Source organism: Biomphalaria glabrata, chromosome 1, assembly GCF_947242115.1.
Source record: "Biomphalaria glabrata chromosome 1, xgBioGlab47.1, whole genome shotgun sequence".
Classification (NCBI taxonomy): domain Eukaryota; kingdom Metazoa; phylum Mollusca; class Gastropoda; family Planorbidae; genus Biomphalaria; species Biomphalaria glabrata.
In genome coordinates this window covers 7,232,139-7,253,433 of record NC_074711.1, presented here as the reverse complement: position 1 = coordinate 7,253,433, position 21,295 = coordinate 7,232,139, and the positions used below count along the sequence as shown (strand labels likewise).

The 21,295-nt window shown below is 37.9% G+C and overlaps 1 protein-coding gene across 3 annotated transcripts in view; it reads right to left on the bottom strand.

The window, feature by feature from the left end:
- Positions 1-21,295, bottom strand: part of LOC106075073 (uncharacterized) — a 72,788-nt gene that overhangs the window by 23,623 nt on the left and 27,870 nt on the right. Inside the window, exon 1 of one of the 3 annotated variants that reach the window (XM_056019278.1) lies at positions 8,753-10,425. The exons of 1 other annotated variant lie outside the window; for it this stretch is intronic. In XM_056019278.1, coding sequence (XP_055875253.1) covers positions 8,753-9,814 — 1,062 coding nt within the window. In that variant the 5' untranslated portion in view covers positions 9,815-10,425. Of the gene's footprint in view, positions 1-440; positions 1,530-8,752; positions 10,426-21,295 lie in introns of those variants that run through there. One more of the 3 variants, XM_056019284.1, reaches the window with a different exon arrangement.

The following is a 21,295-nucleotide window of genomic DNA, read 5'->3' as shown; positions in this document are numbered from 1 at the left end:
GAATTCATGTGGGAGGTGCTAAAGAGTCTTGGAATGTGGAAACGTTTAGTTGAGTCCATGGAGGGAAGTTTTTACTTTTCTGTAGGAGGTGCTATTTATTTATAGTCGTATATTGCACTAATTACAAGGGGAGTCACTAAGCAGTCGTGGGTTTAAGAGGTGAAATTGCAATGTGCTAAATAGTCTTAGATTGCGGAAATTATTCAGTACATGAGAAACATGCTATTGTGGTAGAGGACGACTTGCATAAAAATGAAGTTTATGTTACTAAATAAATATTGCTTGAAGCTAAATGTTTTCTTTCAATATTTTTTGTTTTTTAGTTTAACGTAATTAAGTGAAGGAAGGAGTATGGAAGTCGCCTTTTTGATATACAGCCTAGAAGGGGAGGGGTATAGGAGGATCAAATCTTTAGCGTTATTAAAAAATTGAAATATTACCTTCAAATCTTGCCATTTCTTATGTACGTTACAGTTCATCTCCTCAATGCTGCCTTTGCCAGGAAGTTTTTGAAAGCTTAGTAACAAGGAATAAGGTGGCTCGTTTACGTTTACGCTCATGCCATCACTGAATCTTATGGGCATTGGATTTCTCGTCGGAGCTACACAAGACCTATTGGTCATTGAACTGTTGCTACAAAGATGACAAAATATGTTGGCCTTTGCTCCAGCTTTCAAGTATCTACGATTTAAACTGTGGCACAAGTGAGTTGCCTTTAGATCAAAATCACCGCAAGTGTCATCAGAGAATGTGTCTACTTCAGAGCCGCATGATTTAGGTTTCAAATTGGTTAAAGGTGGCAAACTATTTATAGTACATTTTGACATGTTAGCAGCAGATAAGAGAAATTCATACTCTGAAGTGAAATGATATAACACTTGATAATGTTCACAGTAGACGTTTACAGACCAGGCACTAGCAATTTTGACTGAACTGTTAATGTTTTTATGATTAGTGTTATCTTCGATTTCATATCCGTTGCACATTGCACAAAATTTATTTGCAAATACAACTCCATAATAAATGTCTGAATATGGAGTCATATCATCGAGAGTTCTTGTGTTTGGATTTCTACATAAATCCGAGATATTTCTTGAGGACTGGTCCAAAACGTTTTTATTTTGAAGAGAAAATTTCGGATCACAATTAGAAATGATATAATATTTATCTTTCTTTTGAATATAGGGTAAAGTTTGACATTGAAATATATCTGGACTAGATAACTGTTGTATTTCATTTAATGGAGGTTCAATATAAGAATTGTTTACGAATAGTGGACAGCATGTGTCGTATATAAAGCAGTTAGAATCACAGTCACAAGGGAAACATGGCGGATTGTTACAATAGTTCTTTCCATTCAACGTATTTCCAGTGCAAAACCTTCCGCAATATTTAACATGAAAGTCCAACCAAGTCTCAGTTGATGAGTTCCAAATCCAATTCCGTTCGTTAAGCGTTGACAGCGACACAGGAATGAAGGACAAAAATACGAAAAATAACATGACTCTTGTATCCTGATGAAGAAATATTGGCCTTCAATAAATCATCTGTACGTTTTAATTCCGAAATATCGTCAGAGCTATTGTTTACAAGCACACAGATTATTCCCAATACCAAATTAATGGCCCTAAAAGATAAATAGGAGGGTAAAGGTCAAATCACATGTGGCGAGAAGAATTAACTAAACACTGCTATATCAAATTCTGTTCGTCTAACACTGACGTAGACATATGAATATATGTATATATCCCAAACAAAAAATAACATGACTAGCTGTTACTAACACAGAGATAGAGGAAAAACAACCAAAAAAAGCAAAGGACTCTGATCCAACTTACTGACGAACTAGCCCTAAAATACCACCTACCCAATAACAAAGAAAAAATTACCAGATTTTGAAACGTAAAGCCCGGACTAAACTACAAACGACCAACCATCAAAACACATTTACTAAATAACACCTTAACAAAAGAATCAAAGCCACTGGAGCTCAAAGTAGGCACGCTCGAAACAATTGAAAGCTATCCAAAAACAGCTATCCATATTCATATATATATACCGACGGATCGGCCTTCAAAGCCACCATCAATGCTGGTCTTGGTGCCTTCCTGGTCTTCCCTAAAAATAAACACTTTGAGATAAGTGCACCCTGTGGTGATTACTGCTCAAACTTTCAAGCTGAAATTGAGGCAATTACCATAGCACTCCAGACAGTGGAAAACAAATTATATGAAGGAGTGCAACCACCATCAGATATTGTTGTCTTTACAGACTCCCAATCCACTCTGGAAGCACTTAACAGCAACACCTCAAACAGCCCAAGAGAGTTGACAACACTAATTGTGATAATCCATCAGATGATATCAAAATTAAATATCAATATCACACTACAGTGGATCCCTGGACACATTGTCATCATGGGAAATGAAAAGGCAGATAAGCTATCAAAGGCAGGTTCATCTATGGAACAACCAGATAGACCTGCTAACTAATTCACCCTAAGCTCAATGTTAGTCAACAATCACAAAGAGGAGCGGCTCAACCCATGGGCATCAGGAAACACAGGCAGAGCCATGTACAAGGAAATGACTACGCCTAACAAACTGGACAAAGAAAAAAAAATATGGGGGTTTTACCGATTTTAGCGTTTTTCGACAAGATTGTGCCCGTGAAGCAAAAATAGTTTAGTAATAGGGGGAGGGTAGGAAGATATGTTGAACTAAATAAACAAACTCAACGATGTGAATGTCGCCAGAGTAAAAAAATCCTTGTAGCAACCTACATAATAACAAGCAAGGTATAAAAAAATCTTTAAAAAAAAACAACAAAGCTTATCCAAAGGAAAAGAACTCCGTCTTTAAAACTATTCTACTTATAATGTAAAAGCTATTTCCCTTATTAGATCTAACAAAATAATTAATTAACAATAACTAATTGACTAATTGAGTGCTTTTGTTTATTCATTCATATTTTGTTAGGTACAAGAAATAGTTATTTAAACTATTAACTTGATCGGAGAATACGTGAGGGAGAAACAGAGTTAACAATTATGTATGGAGACTAAGTGGACTAAACCTAACAAATTTAGCCATATCTGTGAATACTGAAGTATTAGTTTACCTTGTTGATCTTAAACAAAATAATGAATTACCAGTTATTAATTGTTTAATTGGATACTTTTTAAAAATTGTTTCATGTCTTGTCTATGTCAATGAATAATTGTGCAAAGTTTCAGTTTAATCCAAGAATGGGTGTGGGAGAAATAACGTGTACACACTTTTTAACAGACAGACAGACAGACAGTAAGATTTGATATAAACTTTGTAAAAATTACTTTGTGCTACAAAGAAAGAAAGAGCATAGAAATTTGAGTTTAAGAACTAAGAAGTGAGAAAATAAAATATCGTTAACACTATAATATACTTTGATGAATTAATGATCAACACTTCACACTTGTAATAGTGCACACCAACACTTCACACGTTTAATAGTGTACACCAACACTTCACACTTCTAATAGTGCACACCAACACTTCACACTTCTAATAGTGCACACCAACACTTCACACTTTTAATAGTGCACACCAACACTTCACACTTCTAATAGTGCACACCAACACTTCACACTTCTAATAGTGCACACCAACACTTCACATTTCTAATAGTGCACACCAACACTTCACACTTCTTATAGTGCACACCAACACTTCACACTTTTAATAGTGTACTCCAACACTTCACACTTCTTATAGTGCACACCAACACTTCACACTTTTAATAGTGTTCAGAGAATAGGTCATAGTGTAGTCATAGAATAGGTCTTGATACGGTCTTAGAAAAGGTCCTGATGTGGTTATAGAATAGATCTTGATATTAAGTTAGTATAGTCATAGAAGAGGTCCTGATGTGTTCAGAGAATAGGTCTTAGTGTAGTCATAGAATAGGTCTTGATACGGTCTTAGAAAAGGTCCTGATGTGGTTATAGAATAGATCTTGGTATTAAGTTGGTATAGTCATAGAAGAGGTCCTGATGTGGTAATGTGGTCATAGAATAGACTCTGGAGTAGTCATTTTATGATCAGATTTTAGTCCTAGTTTAATTCGATAATTAGAATTATTGAGCCCTGGTGATTAGGAATAAAAATCCAAAATTACTATATACTGTTAATTTTCTAACTTTATCCGGGGTGCCCTTGGTGACCTATCCACCATGTGTGCCATAAGTGCCCTGTGTGCCCTTGGTGACCTATCCGCCATGTGTGCCATAAGTGCCCTGGGTGCCCTTGGTGACCTATCCGCCATGTGTGCCATAAGTGCCCTGGGTGCCCTTGGTGACCTATCCGCCATGTTTGCCATAAGTGCCCTGGGTGCCCTTGGTAACCTATCCGCCATGTGTGCCATGGGTGCCCTGGATGCCCTTGGTGACCTATCCGACATGTGTGCCATGGGTGCCCTTGGTGACCTATCCGCCATGGGTGCCATGGGTGCCCTTGGTGACCTATCCGCCATGTGTGCCATGGGTGCCCTTGGTGACCTATTCGCCATGTGTGCCATGGGTGCCCTTGGTGACCTATCCGCCATGTGTGCCCAGGGTGCACTATGTTCCCTATGAGCCCTGTACATTGCAGCATGATGGGGGTCTAAGAACATTTCAGGGTGGGGAGTTGAAGATGGAGAAGATCAAGAACATTTGGGACAAACCTCTGTGAACCAGGAAGTCTTATTACATTACATTAAGCGGAGTGACATTTGGCCTTCAAGAAGATAAAGGAAAACATAATTTACCAGGTTAAGATTAACTTGCATCGCAGGTCAGACCAGGTACGATTCCTAAGCGGTTAGTGTTTGGAGCGATAGCCTTGTAGATTCTAAACGAGTTCAAATATTAAACTCAAAAAACGTGAGTATATTTGTTTCTTATTCTTTCTCTCGGACTCTCTCTCTCTCAAACAACTGACAGCTTGATGTATACAGCTCTAGACAGTTTTATCTCTTTCCTGTAACATGCTTTGGACGTCTCCTTCCCCCTCCCCTTTCTTCTGTTGCCCAACCATCCTATTCCCTTCACTCCAATGACCAGGACTCTTGGGGCTACTTTCTCTAATCTTCCATTCTTATTCTATATCTCTCTTCTTTTGTTTGTTTTCATCCCTTCTCTCTCTCACGCACACCCACACACTTTTATCGCTTTTTTTTTACTCTCTATCCTCTTATCTCTTTCGTTTCTATGCTTTTCAGTGTAAGCTGTCGTCTCTAATTTTCCTTACGGCCTATATCTTGCTTTTCTCTCTGTGTCTTTGTTTTCTTCTCTCTCTCTCTCTCTCTCTCTCTCTCTCTCTCTCTCGTTCAAATAGACACTTATCCAAACTAAACTTAACTGAGCCAGCCAGACACAACATTATGCATGTAGTCTAGTTTGTCAGAACTTTTTATAGGACCTCCAGCCCACGCCAATGTGACGTGAGAATGTTTATTTGAGTTGACGCTGTATTTGTCTAGGGGGTTTTAAGGTGATTATCACACGCTCCACAGAGATAAGGGGAATTAACACGCTGCTCACGCAATAAGTGGACAACAAGTCTGCTTAAAAGTATAGAAAATAAGATGGTTGAAGAAAGATGCAATTAAAACAAGAGAAGATAACTAATGCAAGGGAAACAGTGACAGAGTTATCTGTATATTGCTTTTATCTAGTATATCTTGCTCTTCAGGATCCTGTGTGATCCTATTGTCTAATAAGAGGTTCTCATACTTTTTTCAGTTCAGGGACCCGTTTACAAGCCTTACGATATTGGGGGCCCTGACGCCTCCTGATTTGTCAGCCTAAATCTCATATCTATAAATCCGCTGGCATAATTAAACTCTCCACAACAGTGTGTTCTTTTTGCTCTGCGCATTGGCAAGCCCATAATATATAGCCTTAAGAGCTTTTTTATTCACTGTTGTCGCATTGCTAATCATTAATTTTCTGCTGATTTGCATTATACGATGAGATAGTCCTTGAAGAATTCAACGGGTTTGTCTTTTAGTTCATTATGATTTGTCACAAGATGACGCTTCAGTTTAGGATGTTTTCAACTTAATTGCGATAATACACCTAAACCAATGCCAAATTGTGGGTAATCATTGAGCAATTGTAGCCAACGCTCTAAATCTGAAATGTAAATATTCAGGAACATATTTAAGTACTTTTGGCTAACGTGGTGCAGCATATCGTACGACATGATGTCTCAGACACTAGTTCCATTACACTCTTGCTCTTCTTGCCATGTCTGCTTACGTTTCAAATATTTAACCATAATCTAACGATTATGTGGGCGTGCGTAAACCATTTTACTAACAAAAATTGTCACTGTATAACTTAATAATTAATAATAAAATGTGCACTACCGGCATACTAATAATAACCAGGCTGCTGTCGGTGTATCGTGCAGTCAACGGCTGGAAACTTTAAAACGAAGCTTGACTTGTTCATTAGAAAGCAGAGAAATTGAAAGACCCACTTTGATTGGCTTGAAAAGCAGAGAAATTGAAAGACCCACTTTGATTGGCTTGAAAAGCAGAGAAATTGAAAAACCCACTTTGATTGGCTTGAAAAGCAGAGAAATTGAAAGACCTACTTTGATTGTCTTGAAAAGCAGAGAAATTGAAAGACCTACTTTGATTGGCTTGAAAAGCAGAGAAATTGAAAGACCTACTTTGATTGGCTTGAAAAGCAGAGAAATTGAAAGACCTACTTTGATTGGCTTGAAAAGCAGAGAAATTGAAAGACCTACTTTGATTGGCTTGAAAAGCAGAGAAGTTGAATGACCTACTTTGATTGGCTTGAAAAGCAGAGAAATTGAAAGACCTACTTTGATTGGCTTGAAAAGCAGAGAAGTTGAAAGACCTACTTTGATTGGCTTGAAAAGCAGAGAAATTGAAAGACCTACTTTGATTGGCTTGAAAAGCAGAGAAGTTGAATGACCCACTTTGATTGGCTTGAAAAGCAGAGAAATTGAAAGACCTACTTTGATTGGCTTGAAAAGCAGAGAAATTGAATGACCTACTTTGATTGGCTTGAAAAGCAGAGAAATTGAATGACCTACTTTGATTGGCTTGAAAAGCAGAGAAATTGAATGACCTACTTTGATTGGCTTGAAAAGCAGAGAAATTGAATGACCTACTTTGATTGGCTTGAAAAGCAGAGAAATTGAATGACCTACTTTGATTGGCTTGAAAAGCAGAGAAATTGAATGACCTACTTTGATTGGCTTGAAAAGCAGAGAAATTGAATGACCTACTTTGATTGGCTTGAAAAGCAGAGAAATTGAATGACCCGTAAATTTGATTTTTCAAGCGCGAGGACTGTTACCAATCATTGCTGTTTTGCCAATCTGTGTCAACGAATGACTTTGTCATAGAAAAGCTCATAATAGAGATATTAAACAGAAGTGATGGGCGAGTTATTATCAAATTGTATGCTCCGGTAAACTAGCGATTAACTAAAAAACATTTTTTCATTGCATTGAATACACTTTTCACATTTCTGACGATCCTCTACGGTCGTCTCGCGGACAACAGTTTGGGAACGACTTGTCTCTTAGTCCTTAGGTACTAAGTAGTCTTGGGGTGTGGAAGTAATTGAGTTCATGTGGAAGTTGCTAAGTAGTCTTGGAGTGGAAACGTTGAGTCCATGTAGAGAAGTTATAATTTTTCTGTAGTGGGTGCTAATTAGTCATATATTGCAGAAATTACAAAGCTACTGCTGGAGATGCTAAGCAGTCTTGGATTGCAGAAACTATGTAGACCATTGATGCCCAACCTAATTCGACCTGCGGGCCATTATAATTTCTGACACTTGTGTCGCGGGCCACATGAACGAAAAGGTACACGAAATGAAATTTACCTGAATTTGTAACTAATTGATTAGAAATCCGTGGATCTAGTACTTAAATTAAGGAATTGGATATCTGAAGCCATTTTTTTTTCACGCGTCAGAAAATGTCTTAATTTCTCTACTTAAAATCGAGCAGCATTGCAGCTAGCTTTACTACTGACTCATTTTCTTGTCGCTTTTTGGTAAATATTCCTATCGATCCTCCAATCTGTAGGCGTAGTTTAACAATCATTTATTCGCGGTTCAAACCAAGAATATCGTCATGTTTCTTTCATAATGACGTTTATATGTTGTTCTTTCTTTTTAAATAGCCACACTTTCTTTACAAATCAAATATGTTGGCTTATGGTCATGCTCCACAAAAAAAAGTTAAGATCCGTTTTCTTTTTCTGGTAGATTCTCATGTCATAAACACACTAATGTTAAAGGTCATGGTACCAATCAATTAAAGAAAAAGTGACGGCCCTAACGTAGGTAAAGATACATAAATCAACCTTTTTCTTTTTTGGAAGGGGGGGGGGGTGTCTAATCTTCGTGCCAACATTTCGGAGGGCCGGATGGAACCTATTCGCGGCGGGCCGTATTTTGGGTATCACAAATGTGGGCCATCTGCGGGGTGCTTAGGTGCGGAAATTAATCAGTACATGAGGAAGATTCTATTATGGTAGAGGACGACTTGCATAAAAATGAAGTTTATATTACTAAATGAATATTGCTTGAAGCTAAATGTTTTCGTTCAATATTTTTGTTATTTAGTTTAACGTAATTGGGTAAAAGAAGGAGTATGGAAGTCGCCTTTTTGATATACAGCCTAGAAGGGGAGGGGTGTAAGAGAAATCAAAACTTTAGCGTTATTAAAAATTGAAATATTACCTTCAAATCTTGCCATTCCTTAGGTACCTTACAGTTCATCTCCTCAATGCTGCCTTTGCCAGGAAGTTTTTTAAAGCTTAGTAACAAGGAATAAGGTGGCTCGTTTACGTTTACGCTCATGCCATCACTGAATCTTATGGGCATTGGATTTCTCGTCGGAGCTACACAAGACATTTTGGTCATTGAACTGTTGCTACAAAGATGACAAAATATGTTGGCCTTTGCTCCAGCTTTCAAGTATCTACGATTTAAACTGTGGCACAAGTGAGTTGCCTTTAGATCAAAATCACCGCAAGTGTCATCAGAGAATGTGTCTACTTCAGAGCCGCATGATTTAGGTTTCAAATTGGTTAAAGGTGGCAAACTATTTATAGTACATTTTGACATGTTAGCAGCAGCTAAGAGAAATTCATACTCTGAAGTGAAATGATATAACACTTGATAATGTTCACAGTAGACGTTTACGGACCAGGCACTAGCAATTTTGACTGAACTGTTAATGTTTTTATGATTAGTGTTATCTTCGATTTCATATCCGTTGCACATTGCACAAAATTTATTTGCAAATACAACTCCATAATAAATGTCTGAATATGGAGTCACATCATCGAGAGTTCTTGTGTTTGGGTTTCTACATAAATCCGAGATATTTCTTGAGGACTGGTCCAAAATGTTTTTATTTTGAAGAGAAAATTTCGGATCACAATTAGAAATGATATAATATTTATCTTTCTTTTGAATATATGGTAAAGTTTGACATTGAAATATATCTGGACTAGATAACTGTTGTATTTCATTTAATGGAGGTTCAATATAAGAATTGTTTACGAATAGTGGACAGCATGTGTCGTATATAAAGCAGTTAGAACCACAGTCACAAGGGAAACATGGCGGATTGTTACAATAGTTCTTTCCATTCAACGTATCTCCAGTGCAAAACCTTCCGCAATATTTAACATGAAAGTCCAACCAAGTCTCAGTTGATGAGTTCCAAATCCAATTCCGTTCGTTAAGCGTTGACAGCGACACAGGAATGAAAGAAAAAAATACGAAAAATAACATGACTCTTGTATCCTGGTGAAGAAATATTGGCCTTCAATAAATCATCTGTATGGTTTTAATTCCGAAATATCGTCAGAGCTATTGTTTACAAGCACACAGATTATTCCCACTACCAAATTAATGGCCCTAAAAGATAAATAGGAGGGTACAGGTCAAATCACATGTGGCGAGAAGAATTAACTAAACACTGCTATATCAAATTCTGTTCGTCTAACACTGACGTAGACATATGAATATATGTATATATCCCAAACAAAAAATAACATGACTAGCTGTTACTAACACAGAGATAGAGGAAAAACAACCAAAAAAAGCAAAGGACTCTGATCCAACTTACTGACGAACTAGCCCTAAAATACCACCTACCCAATAACAAAGAAAAAATTACCAGATTTTGAAACATAACGCCCGGACTAAACTACAAATAACCAACCATCAAAACACATTTACTAAATAACACCTTAACAAAAGAATCAAATCCACTGGAGCTCAAAGTAGGCACGCTCGAAACAATTGAAAGCTATCCAAAAACAGCTATCCATATATATACCGACGGATCGGCTTTCAAAGCCACCATCAATGCTGGTCTTGGTGCCTTCCTGGTCTTCCCTAAAAATAAACACTTCGAAATAATAAGTGCACCCTGTGGCGATTACTGCTCAAACTTTCAAGCCGAAACTGAGGCAATTACCATAGCACTCCAGACAGTGGAAAACAAATTATATGAAGGAGTGCAACCACCATCAGATATTGTTGTCTTTACAGACTCCCAATCTACTCTGGAAGCACTTAACAGCAACACCTCAAACAGCCCAAGAGAGTTGACAACACTAATTGTGATAATCCATCAGATGATATCAAAATTAAATATCAATATCACACTACAGTGGATCCCTGGACACATTGTCATCATGGGAAATGAAAAGGCAGATAAGCTATCAAAGGCAGGTTCATCTATGGAACAACCAGATAGACCTGCTAACTACCTCACCCTAAGCTCAATGTTAGTCAACAATCACAAAGAGGAGTGGCTCAACCAATGGGCATCAGGAACACAGGCAGAGCCATGTACAAGGAAATGACTACGCCTAACAAACTGGACAAAGAAAAAAAAATATGGGGGTTTTACCGATTTTAGCGTTTTTCGACAAGATTGTGCCCGTGAAGCAAAAATAGTTTAGTAATAGGGGGAGGGTAGGAAGAGATGTTGAACTAAATAAACAAACTATACGATGTGAATGTCGCCAGAGTAAAAAAAATCCTTGTAGCAACCTACATAATAACAAGCAAGGTATAAAAAAATTAAAAAAAAAAAACAACAAAGCTTATCCAAAGGAGAAGAACTCCGTCTTTAAAACTATTCTACTTATAATGTAAAAGCTATTTCCCTTATTAGATCTAACAAAATAATTAATTAACAATAACTAATTGACTAATTGAGTGCTTTTGTTTATTCATTCATGTTTTGTTAGGTACAAGAAATAGTTATTTAAACTATTAACTTGATCGGAGAATACGTCAGGGAGAAATAGCGTTAGCAGTTATGTATGGAGACTAAGTGGACTAAACCCAACACATTTAGCCATATCTGTGAATACTGAAGTATAAGTTTACCTTGTTGATCTTAAACAAAATAATGAATAACCAGTTATTAATTGTTTAATTGGATACTTTTTTTTATTGTTTCATGTCTTGTCTATGTCAATGAATAATTGTGCGAAGTTTCAGTTTGATCCAAGAATAGGTGTGGGAGAAATAACGTGTACACACTTTTTACCAGACAGACAGACAGAAAGATTTGATATAAACTTTGTAAAAATTACTTTCTGCTACAAAGAAAGAAAGAGCATAGAAATTTGGGTTTAAGAACTAAGAAGTGAGAAAATAAAATATCGTTAACACTATAATATACTTGGATGAATTCATGATCAACACTTCACACTTCTAATAGTGCACACCAACACTTCACACTTCTAATAGTGCACACCAACACTTCACACTTCTAATAGTGCACACCAACACTTCACACTTGTAATAGTGCACACCAACACTTCACACTTGTAATAGTGCACACCAACACTTCACACTTGTAATAGTGCACACCAACACTTCACACTTCTAATAGTGCGCACCAACACTTCACACTTCTAATAGTGCGCACCAACACTTCACACTTCTAATAGTGCACACCAACACTTCACACTTCTAATAGTGCACACCAACACTTCACACTTCTAATGGTGCACACCAACACTTCACACTTCTAATAATGCACACCAACACTTCACACTTTTAATAGTGCACACCAACACTTCACACTTCTAATAGTGCACACCAACACTTCACACTTCTAATATTGTACTCCAACACTTCACACTTCTTATAGTGCACACCAACACTTCACACTTCTAATGGTGCACACCAACACTTCACACTTCTAATAATGCACACCAACACTTCACACTTCTTATAGTGCACACCAACACTTCACACTTCTAATGGTGCACACCAACACTTCACACTTCTAATAATGCACACCAACACTTCACACTTCTAATATTGTACTCCAACACTTCACACTTCTTATAGTGCACACCAACACTTCACACTTTTAATAGTGTTCAGAGAATAGGTCTTAGTGTAGTCATAGAATAGGTCTTGATATGGTCTTAGAAAAGGTTCTGATGTGGTTATAGAATAGATCTTGGTATTAAGTTGGTATAGTCATAGAAGAGGTCCTGATGTGTTCAGAGAATAGGTCTAAGTGTAGTCATAGAATAGGTCTTGATACGGTCTTAGAAAAGGTCCTGATGTGGTTATAGAATAGATCTTGGTATTAAGTTGCTATAGTCATAGAAGAGGTCCTGATGTGTTCAGAGAATAGGTTTTGTGTAGTCATAGAATAGGTCTTGATACGGTCTTAGAAAAGGTCCTGATGTGGTTATAGAATAGATCTTGGTATTAAGTTGGTATAGTCATAGAAGAGATTCTGATGTGTTCAGAGAATAGGTCTTAGTGTAGTCATAGAATAGGTCTTGATACGGTCTTAGAAAAGGTCCTGATGTGGTTATAGAATAGATCTTGGTATTAAGTTGGTATAGTCATAGAAGAGGTCCTGATGTGTTCAGAGAATAGGTCTTAGTGTAGTCATAGAATAGGTCTTGATACGGTCTTAGACCAGGTCCTGATGTGGTTATAGAATAGATCTTGGTATTAAGTTGTTATAGTCATAGAAGAGGTCCTGATGTGGTGATGTGGTCATAGAATAGACTCTGGAGTAGTCATAGAAGAGGTCCTGATGTGGTGATGTGGTCATAGAATAGACTCTGGAGTAGTCATAGAAGACGTCCTATTATGATCAGATTTTAGTCCTAGTTTAATCCGATAATTAGAATTATTGAGCCCTGGTGATTAGGAATAAAAATCCAAAATTACTATATACTGTTAATTTTCGAACTTTATCCGGGGTGCCCTTGGTGACCTATCCGCCATGTGTGCCATAAGTGCCATAAGTGCCCTGTGTGCCCTTGGTGACCTATCCGCCATGTGTGCCATAAGTACCCTATGTGCCCTTGGTGACCTATCCGCCATGTGTGCCCTGGGTGCCCTTGGTGACCTATCCGCCATGTGTGCCATGTGTGCCCTGGGTGCCCTTGGTAACCTATCCGCCATGTGTGCCCTGGGTGCCCTTGGTGACCTATCCGCCATGTGTGCCCTGGGTGCCCTTGGTGACCTATCCGTTATGGGTGCCCTGGGTGCCCTTGGTGACCTATCCGCCATGTGTGCCATGGGTGCCCTTGGTGACCTATTCGCCATGTGTGCCATGGGTGCCCTTGGTGACCTATCCGCCATGTGTGCCCTGGGTGGACTATGTTCCCTATGAGCTCTATACATGGCAGCATGAAGGAAGTCCAAGAACATTTCAGGGTGGGGAGTTGAAGATGGAGAAGATCAAGAACATTTGGGACAAAACTCTGCGAACCAGGAAGTCTCATTACAGTACATTCAGCGAAGTGACATTTGGCCTTCAAGAAGATAAAGGAAAACATATTTTACCAGGTTAAGATTAACTTGCATCGCAGGTCAGACCAGGTACGATTCCTAAGCGGTTTGTGTTTGGAGCGATAGCCTTGTAGATTCTAAACGAGTTCAAATATTAAACTCAAAAAAACATAAGTATATTTGTTTCTTATTCTTTCTCTCGGACTCTCTCTCTCTTAAACAACTGACAGCTTGATGTATACAGCTCTAGACAGTTTTATCTCTTTCCTGTAACATGCTTTGGACGTCTCCTGCCCCCTCCCCTTTCTTCTGTTGCCCAACCATCCTATTCCCTTCACTCCGATGACCAGGACTCTTGGGGCTACTTTCTCTAATCTTCCATTCTTATTCTATATCTCTCTTCTTTTGTTTGTTTTCATCCCTTCTCTCTCTCACGCACACTTTTATCGCTTTTTTTTACTCTCTATCCTCTATCTCTTTCGTTTCTATGCTTTTCAGTGTAAGCTGTCGTCTCTAATTTTCCTTACGGCCTATATCTTGCTTTTCTCTCTGTGTCTTTGTTTCCTTCTCTCTCTCTCTCTCTCTCTCTCTCTCTCTCTCTCTCTCTCTCGCTCTCTCTCGTTCAAAAAGACACTTATCCAAACTAAACTTAACTGAGCCAGCCAGACACAACATTATGCATATAGTCTAGTTTGTCAGAACTTTTTATAGGACCTCCAGCCCACGCCAATGTGACGTGAGAATGTTTATTTGAGTTGACGCTGTATTTGTCTAGGGGGATTTTAAGGTGATTATCACACGCTCCACAGAGATAAGGGGAAGTAACACGCTGCTCACGCAATAAGTGGACAACAAGTCTGCTTAAAAGTATAGAAAATAAGATGGTTGAAGAAAGATGCAATTAAAACAAGAGAAGATAACTGCAAGGGAAACAGTGACAGAGTTATCTGTATATTGTTTTTATCTAGTATATCTTGCTCTTCAGGATCCTGTGTGATCCTATTGTCTAATAAGAGGTTCTCATACTTTTTTCAGTTCAGGGACCCGTTTACAAGCCTTACGATATTGGGGGCCCTGACGCCTCCTGATTTGTCAGCCTAAATCTCATATCTATAAATCCGCTGGCATAATTAAACTCTCCACAACAGTGTGTTCTTTTTGCTCTGCGCATTGGCAAGCCCATAATATATAGCCTTAAGAGCTTTTTTATTCACTGTTGTCGCATTGCTAATCATTAATTTTCTGCTGATTTGCATTATACGATGTGATAGTCCTTGAAGAATTCAACGGGTTTGTCTTTTAGTTCATTATGATTTGTCACAAGATGACGCTTCAGTTTAGGATGTTTCCAACTTAATTGCGATAATACACCTAAACCAATGCCAAATTGTGGGTAATCATTGAGCAATTGTAGCCAACGCTCTAAATCTGAAATGTAAATATTCAGGAACATATTTAAGTACTTTTGGCTAACGTGGTGCAGCATATCGTACGACATCATGTCTCAGACACTAGTTCCATTACACTCTTGCTCTTCTTGCCATGTCTGCTTACGTTTCAAATATTTAACCATAATCTAACGATTATGTGGGCGTGCGTAAACCATTTTACTAACAAAAATTGTCACTGTATAACTTAATAATTAATAATAAAATGTGCACTACCGGCATACTAATAATAACCAGGCTGCTGTCGGTGTATCGTGCAGTCAACGGCTGGAAACTTTAAAACGAAGCTTGACTTGTTCATTAGAAAGCAGAGAAATTGAAAGACCCACTTTGATTGGCTTGAAAAGCAGAGAAATTTAAAGACCCACTTTAATTGGCTTGAAAAGCAGAGAAATTGAAAGACCTACTTTGATTGGCTTGAAAAGCAGAGAAATTGAAAGACCCACTTTGATTGGCTTGAAAAGCAGAGAAATTGAAAGACCCACTTTGATTGGCTTGAAAAGCAGAGAAATTGAAAGACCCACTTTGATTGGCTTGAAAAGCAGAGAAATTGAAAGACCTACTTTGATTGGCTTGAAAAGCAGAGAAGTTGAATGACCTACTTTGATTGGCTTGAAAAGCAGAGAAGTTGAATGACCTACTTTGATTGGCTTGAAAAGCAGAGAAATTGAATGACCCGTAAATTTGATTTTTCAAGCGCGAGGACTGTTACCAATCATTGTTGTTTTGCCAATCTGTGTCAACGAATGACTTTGTCATAGAAAAGCTCATAATAGAGATATTAAACAGAAGTGATGGGCGAGTTATTATCAAATTGTCTGCTCCGGTAAACTAGCGATTAACTAAAAAACATTTTTTCATTGCATTGAATACACTTTTCACATTTCTGACGATCCTCTACGGTCGTCTCGCGGACAACAGTTTGGGAACGACTTGTCTCTTAGTCCTTAGGTGCTAAGTAGTCTTGGGGTGTGGAAGTAATTGAGTTCATGTGGAAGGTGCTAAGTAGTCTTGGAGTGGAAACGTTGAGTCCATGTAAAGAAGTTATAATTTTTCTGTAGTGGGTGCTAATTAGTCATATATTGCAGAAATTACAAAGCTACTGCTGGAGATACTAAGCAGTCTTGGATTGCAGAAACTATGTAGAGTCCATTGATGCCCAACCTAATTCGACCTGCGGGCCATTATAATTTCTGACACTCTTGTCGCGGGCCACATGAACGAAAAGGTACACGAAATGAAATTTACCTGAATTTGTAACTAATTGATTAGAAATCCGTGGATCTAGTACTTAAATTAAGGAATTGGATATCTCAAGCCATTTTTTTTCACGCGTCAGAAAATGTCTTAATTTCTCTACTTAAAATCGAGCAACATTGCAGCTAGCTTTACTACTGACTCATTTTCTTGTCGCTTTTTGGTAAATATTCCTATCGATCCTCCAATCTGAAGGCGTAGTTTAACAATCATTTATTCGCGGTTCAAACTAAGAATATCGTCATGTTTCTTTCATAATGACGTTTATATGTTGTTCTTTCTTTTTAAATAGCCATACTTTCTTTACAAATCAAATATGTTGGCTTATGGTCATGCTCCACAAAAAAAAGTTAAGATCCGTTTTCTTTTTCTGGTAGATTCTCATGTCATAAACACACTAATGTTAAAGGTCATGGTACCAATCAATTAAAGAAAAAGTGACGGCCCTAACGTAGGTAAAGATACATAAATCAACCTTTTTTCTTTTTTGGAAGGGAGGGGGGTGTCTAATCTTCGTGCCAACATTTCGGCGGGCCGGATGGAACCACGTCGCGGGCCGGATGGAACCTATTCGCGGGCCGGATCTGGCCCGCGGGCCGTATTTTGGGCATCACTGATGTAGACTATCTGCGGGGTGCTGAGGTGCGGAAATTAATCAGTACATGAGGAAGATGCTATTATGGTAGAGGAGGACTTGCATAAAAATGAAGTTTATATTACTAAATGAATATTGCTTGAAGCTAAATGTTTTCGTTCAATATTTTTGTTATTTAGTTTAACGTAATTGGGTAAAAGAAGGAGTATGGAAGTCGCCTTTTTGATATACAGCCTAGAAGGGGAGGGGTGTAAGAGAAATCAAAACTTTAGCGTTATTAAAAATTGAAATATTACCTTCAAATCTTGCCATTCCTTAGGTACCTTACAGTTCATCTCCTCAATGCTGCCTTTGCCAGGAAGTTTTTGAAAGCTTAGTAACAAGGAATAAGGTGGCTCGTGTACTTCCGCTCTAGACCGACTGAATCCCGGAGAGGACATTGGAATTCTCTTCGGAGGTACACAAAAACTTTTGGCAATTGAACTGTTGCTACAAAGATGACAAAATATGTTGGCCTTTGCTCCAGCTTTCAAGTATCTACGATTTAAACTGTGGCACAAGTGAGTTGCCTTTAGATCAAAATCACCACAAGTGTCAGCAGAGAATGTGTCGTCTTCAGATCCGCATGATTTAGGTTTCAAATTGGTTAAAGGTGGCAACATATTTATTTTACATTTCGACATGTTAGCAGCCGCTAAGAGAAATTCATACTCCGACGTGAGATGATATAACTTTTGATAATGTTCACATGAGGCGTCTACAGACCAGGCACTAGCAATTGCACTAGCACTAACTAAACTGTTTTTATGATTAGTGTTATCATCGATACCATATCCGTTGCACATTGCACAAAATTTATTTGCAAATATAATTCCATATAATATATCTGAATATGGAGTCATATCATCGAGAGTTCTAGTGTTTGGGTTTCTACATAAATCCGCGATATTTCGTGAGGACTGCTCCAAAACGTTTATATTTTGAAGAGAAAATTTTGGATCACAGCTAGAAACGATGTAATATTTATCTTTGGTTTGAATATATGGCAAAGTTTCACACTGAAATATATCTGAACCAGGTAGCTGCTCTATTTCATTTAATGGAGGTTCAATATAAGAATTGTTTACGAATAGTGGACAGCATGTGTCGTATATAAAGCAGTTAGAATTACAGTCACAAGGGAAACATGGCGGATTGTTACAATAGTTATTTCCATTCAACGTATCTCCAGTGCAAAACCTTCCGCAATATTTAACATGAAAGTCCAACCAAGTCTCAGTTGATGAGTTCCAAATCCAATTCCGTTCGTTAAGCGTTGACAGCGACACAGGAATGAAGTAAAAAAATACGAAAAATAACATGACTCTTGTATCCTGGTGAAGAAATATTGGCCTTAAATAAATGATCTGTACGTTTTAATTCCGAAATATCGTCCGAGCTATTGTTCACAAGCCGACAGATTGCCACTGCCAAATTAATGGCCCAAAAAGATAAATAGGAGGATAAAGGTCAAATCACATGTGGCGAGAAGAATTAACTAAACACTGCTATATCAAATTCTGTTCGTTTAACACTGACATAGACATATGGATATATGTATATATCCCAAACAAAAAATAACATGACTAGTTGTATCCACCTGTTTTGTGATGAAGTTTTGAAGTTCTAAATTTGGAAAGACCTCCAAAAAATCCAGCACGGAGTTCACTCATATGCAGTTTATGATCGTAGCTGGAGCAATCTACTAGCTTAAATGTTGCTAAAATAGGAAGAAAATAAGTTTTCAAAAGCATATCGCTACTACAATGAATTGGACAAACACTGATTTATTTAACAAACACTGAAGTATCTTTGGATAATTGATATTTCCCTTTACATGTACATATACAGGCCATCACTTGATGCTATAGAAATAAAAGTGTAAGTTCCTTCGCCATGTCTATTATCATATGAGCACAAGGGCTCCGCTAATGTCGCCTTCCATTCCCTTTTGGAATAATCGGACATCGAAATCTCCTTTACTCTTCCCAAAAGTCACGTGACAACAAAATAACAGTAAGATGAAAGAGGGCAATAAACATCGATACTACTTTTGATCAGGGTAGCATTGAAACTCATCATTTTGGCGCCCATTAAAGGTTAGAAACATGGACAGAAGGATAAGGAGGGAGAGAGAAAGAGAGAGAGAGAGAGAGCTAAAGAGGATCGCGACTTTAACTTAATCAACACTTAAAACTCTACACTGTCGCTCAAAACGAGCGAAACAAAAAACGAAATTTTAATCCAGTCCATGTTAAGACAAAAGAAACGTAAAGCCTATTTTTTTAATAAGAAACTGTATGACCTAATTCACTCCAAACACAAGGATTCTCATTGGATGACTTTCTCCCCCCCCCCCCCCCCGAAAAAAAAAGTATTATTTAACGTGGTTAAAGTTTCCCTTTCAGGCCTTGCGATCTTTAGAGCAGATGAGGTTAAGGTCATCTGTTTCTTTGGCCAAGGGTTAACTTTCCCCAACTAAAAGTCAGGTGCCCATTAGAGTTGGGTGGAGTGTAATAAAGATCTCAACATTCAAAATCCAAGTCTTATCTTATCTTATATAATACAGACGTTAGTTCAGAAAAGAAGATGACTACATCCTACGTGTCATGCATCTAGTCATGCATATTAACCAATAACTTAAATTCTACCAAGTCACTGGTTTTTCTGGCTGGCTCATGCAACCCATTCCATGCTCTAATAGCACTAAGGAAGAAGGAGCACTTGTACAAATGTGTCTTCCTCGAGATTCGAACCCAGGACGTCAAGTTCGGAAGCCAAGCGCTTAACCATTCAGCCCCCAATGGTGTTAACTTACTCTATATTTGTCAATGAGATCAACGTAACGGGCTTAACGAAGCTTTTGGTGGAATAGGAAATTGTAAGCTTACCATAAATAAGAAAATGATACATTTTCTTTAATTATTTAATTTTCTTTTTCACTAATTCTATGTCTGGTGTTTCTTTTGATTCCATCAAGTCTTATTGTTTTTAACTCTACTATTTTTAACGGTAGAACGCAACTAATATTTCCTGATTTTTTTCATTGCCATGCGTTGGATATTTTAAAGCGCGAATAACCAGTTTAAGTATTTTTGTATGTGTGTTTTGAAATAGGTGGAATAGTTTCATTTTGAAATTTGTTCAGGATGTTTGTATAACAGTGTTTCCCAAACTGTGTTCCGCGAGACCTGAATAGGTTTTCCACCAACTACTGGAATAATTAAGTAGTAGGCCGCCACGTGGATTAATCTCTCTAAAAACACTAAGCAAAGTGTTCCGCTAGACACTCCGAATGTGCGAAGTGTTCCTTTAAGGAAAAAGGCTTTGGAAACACTGCTATACAGCAACATTCAGAGACTTTCGCCTGTGTTGGACAGTAATCAGTTGTTATCTACCTTAGCCAACACTCTACTCAAGACATAGCGATGAGGTATCCAACAGAAGCACAAATTAACTTTTGTATTGTAATAGTTCCGGTGACTAAGAGGTTATGCGCTTGGCTTTCTAGTCTAGGGGGTCTCGGGTTTAAACACCAATGAGGTTGGGGAAAATTAAGGCGTTTGATCGGTGTGCTGGCCACATGCCACCCTCATTAACCGTTGGCCATAGAAACAGATAGAAACAGATGACCTATTGATCGCAAGGAGTACTTTAAGTGTAACAGTTATTTGATAGTATACATCTTTTTGAGTTCTGTGACTTATGATTTTCTACAGCCTACTGTCTATACGTCTGAATACATTTGCATACTCTGACCAGGTGTACATTCTGGGAATCACAATATGGCCAAAAAAGGTTTCTCGTTTCTTTGAGACACGGCTCGGCTGCTATATGTAAGCAAAATAAAAACAAAAATTCGCTACTAAGTTTCAGACCACGCCTTCTATGAATAAATTCTAAATGTAAAAGAAAAAAAAAATATGGGGGTTTTACCGATTTTAGAATTTTCGACAAGATTTGCCCGTGAAGCAAAAATAGTTTAGTAATAGGGGGAGGGTAGGAAGAGATGTTGAACTAAATAAACAAACTCAACGATGTGAATGTCGCCATTGTAAAAAAAATCCTTGTAGCAAACTACATTATAACAAGCAAGGTCTAAAAAAGTCCTTTTTAAAAACAAAAACTAAAAAACAAAGC